Here is a 1896-nt window from a genome sequence, read left to right on the forward strand (position 1 = left end):
ATATATGTATATATATTGGCAAGTTCAAAAAGTATATATACTTTTTGAACTTGCCTTATAAACGAATTGAATGATATATAAATTTGATACTAACCGTAACTTGGATATTCTCCTGTCAGTAAATCTGCAATAAAGTGAAGCCAATATGTTAAAAGACTTTTAATTTGTTGATCGAATCTTTTAGAGTTAATTAAGTAAGATTTAAATCAGATAATGTGATTATTTAAGGAATTTTTCAACGGAAAAATTATTAGTAATTAAATACTTTATTTTCTGCTAATAAATTACACTGAAGAGCAAATTTTTGTTATGTTTTCCTTTATCTGAGAATTTTTTAACAGATCTTAGATATCTTTGTTTATTTCAAATAAGCAATCTGTATCTCTCTCCAACCTCATAAAAACTGCTTAGGAAAACGTGCCTGAAACATCATAATATGTCTCTAGAGGCGATTCCCCTTCATGACTTGTTCATAAGCCCACTGCGAAACAGTTCCTAATGATGAAGGCATGAATTCCAATGCAATTTTAATCCTAAAGATATGCCTTTACTTTCCTAAGAGGTTGTCACAATATTTATGTTACCTTTTTACGATACAACGTTTTTAAAATTGTTATTTCGACAAAAATGCCCTTAAAATTTCTTTAAAAAATTGTAGCATTAAGACTAATTTTGAATTTGAAATCCCCACAATCGAATTAGGCTAGATTAAGTATTTATATAATTGCACCAAAATTTTTTTTCCCACTGTGATTAATGAATTGCAAATTTAACTGTACATATTCTATATTTTATTAAACTATCATTACCATTATTGATATATCGTATTTTAAATGATGCAAGAGAAAATTTAAAAGCATTGCAGATTGCATGAAGCATTTTTTTTTATTGTTATAATTAGAATTACACTTTAAACTTACCATCAGTTTCAAATTCCATAAGAATTATTACATTATTAGCACTATATTATAAAAAATTACAATTAAACTTCTAATTTATTTTGATTTAGTTATTCAATTACTTTAGAATATTTTTTTTCGCAGTATCATTTTAAAAAAATACAAAACTTATGACTATTTCGTATTATTTCGTAACGAAAATTTTAAATAAATATATAATTCATGAAATTTAATAGAAATTTTGCTTATTCAACTATATTGTAAAAAATTTCCGATCAAATAACAACAAAAAGTGCGTTTACTTCGGTGTATTATTACAAGCGCAGTTCTAAAATACCGCAGTTTCATTTTTGAAATTTAGAAATTTCGTAATTATTTGTACCAAAGAGGACCAGCTACACAAATGTGAAATTTTAATTTCAAGAAAGCTAAGAAAAATTTACTTGGTATTTTTAGATGAGTAATTTAAAATATTAAGGCGATTTTTAGAAAATTATTTTAAAATAATTTGAGTCTCTTAACACGCAAATTAAAAAGAATAGAAAAAAATAAAGAATAAGGTGTCAAACTAAGTACTTACCACCACTATCATATTCTCCACTAGGATATTCTCCACTAACATATTCTGTAATAAAATACAAGCAATGTTGTACCGTGAATTAAAAAAAAATATTATTCAAATTTATACTTCGTGTCAATTTCACGTTTAGTGCTTGAGAAACTATAATACATACTTAGTGGTATTGTATTTAATAATTTAAAGCATAATTTTATTACGTTTTATTGTTTTGTTGAAAAATCAAAATAAACACAATTATTACGTATTAAAAATATAATATTAAGTATATGATTATGACATATTTAAAATAAAAGAAAAATAAAAGATTTTGAATATGTTTATCTTTCATATTTTTCTACTTGTATTAAAATACAATTATATACATTGTATATATATGTATATATATATATATATATATCTTCTGATAATAGTACACTA

General features: G+C 23.8%; 1 protein-coding gene across 24 annotated transcripts in view; it reads right to left on the reverse strand.

Annotated features, from left to right (window-relative positions):
• LOC107456745 (uncharacterized) overlaps positions 1 to 1896 on the reverse strand; it is a 142719-nt gene that overhangs the window by 122300 nt on the left and 18523 nt on the right. For all 24 annotated transcript variants that reach the window (XM_043048039.2, XM_043048038.2, XM_043048042.2 and 21 more), the window contains 2 exons: positions 1480 to 1524; positions 95 to 124 (listed from right to left, as the gene is read on the reverse strand). In XM_043048039.2, coding sequence (XP_042903973.1) covers positions 95 to 124; positions 1480 to 1524 — 75 coding nt within the window. The remainder of the gene's footprint in view (positions 1 to 94; positions 125 to 1479; positions 1525 to 1896) is intronic.

The sequence above is a fragment of the Parasteatoda tepidariorum genome, chromosome 7, assembly GCF_043381705.1.
Source record: "Parasteatoda tepidariorum isolate YZ-2023 chromosome 7, CAS_Ptep_4.0, whole genome shotgun sequence".
In the NCBI taxonomy this organism is placed as follows: domain Eukaryota; kingdom Metazoa; phylum Arthropoda; class Arachnida; order Araneae; family Theridiidae; genus Parasteatoda; species Parasteatoda tepidariorum.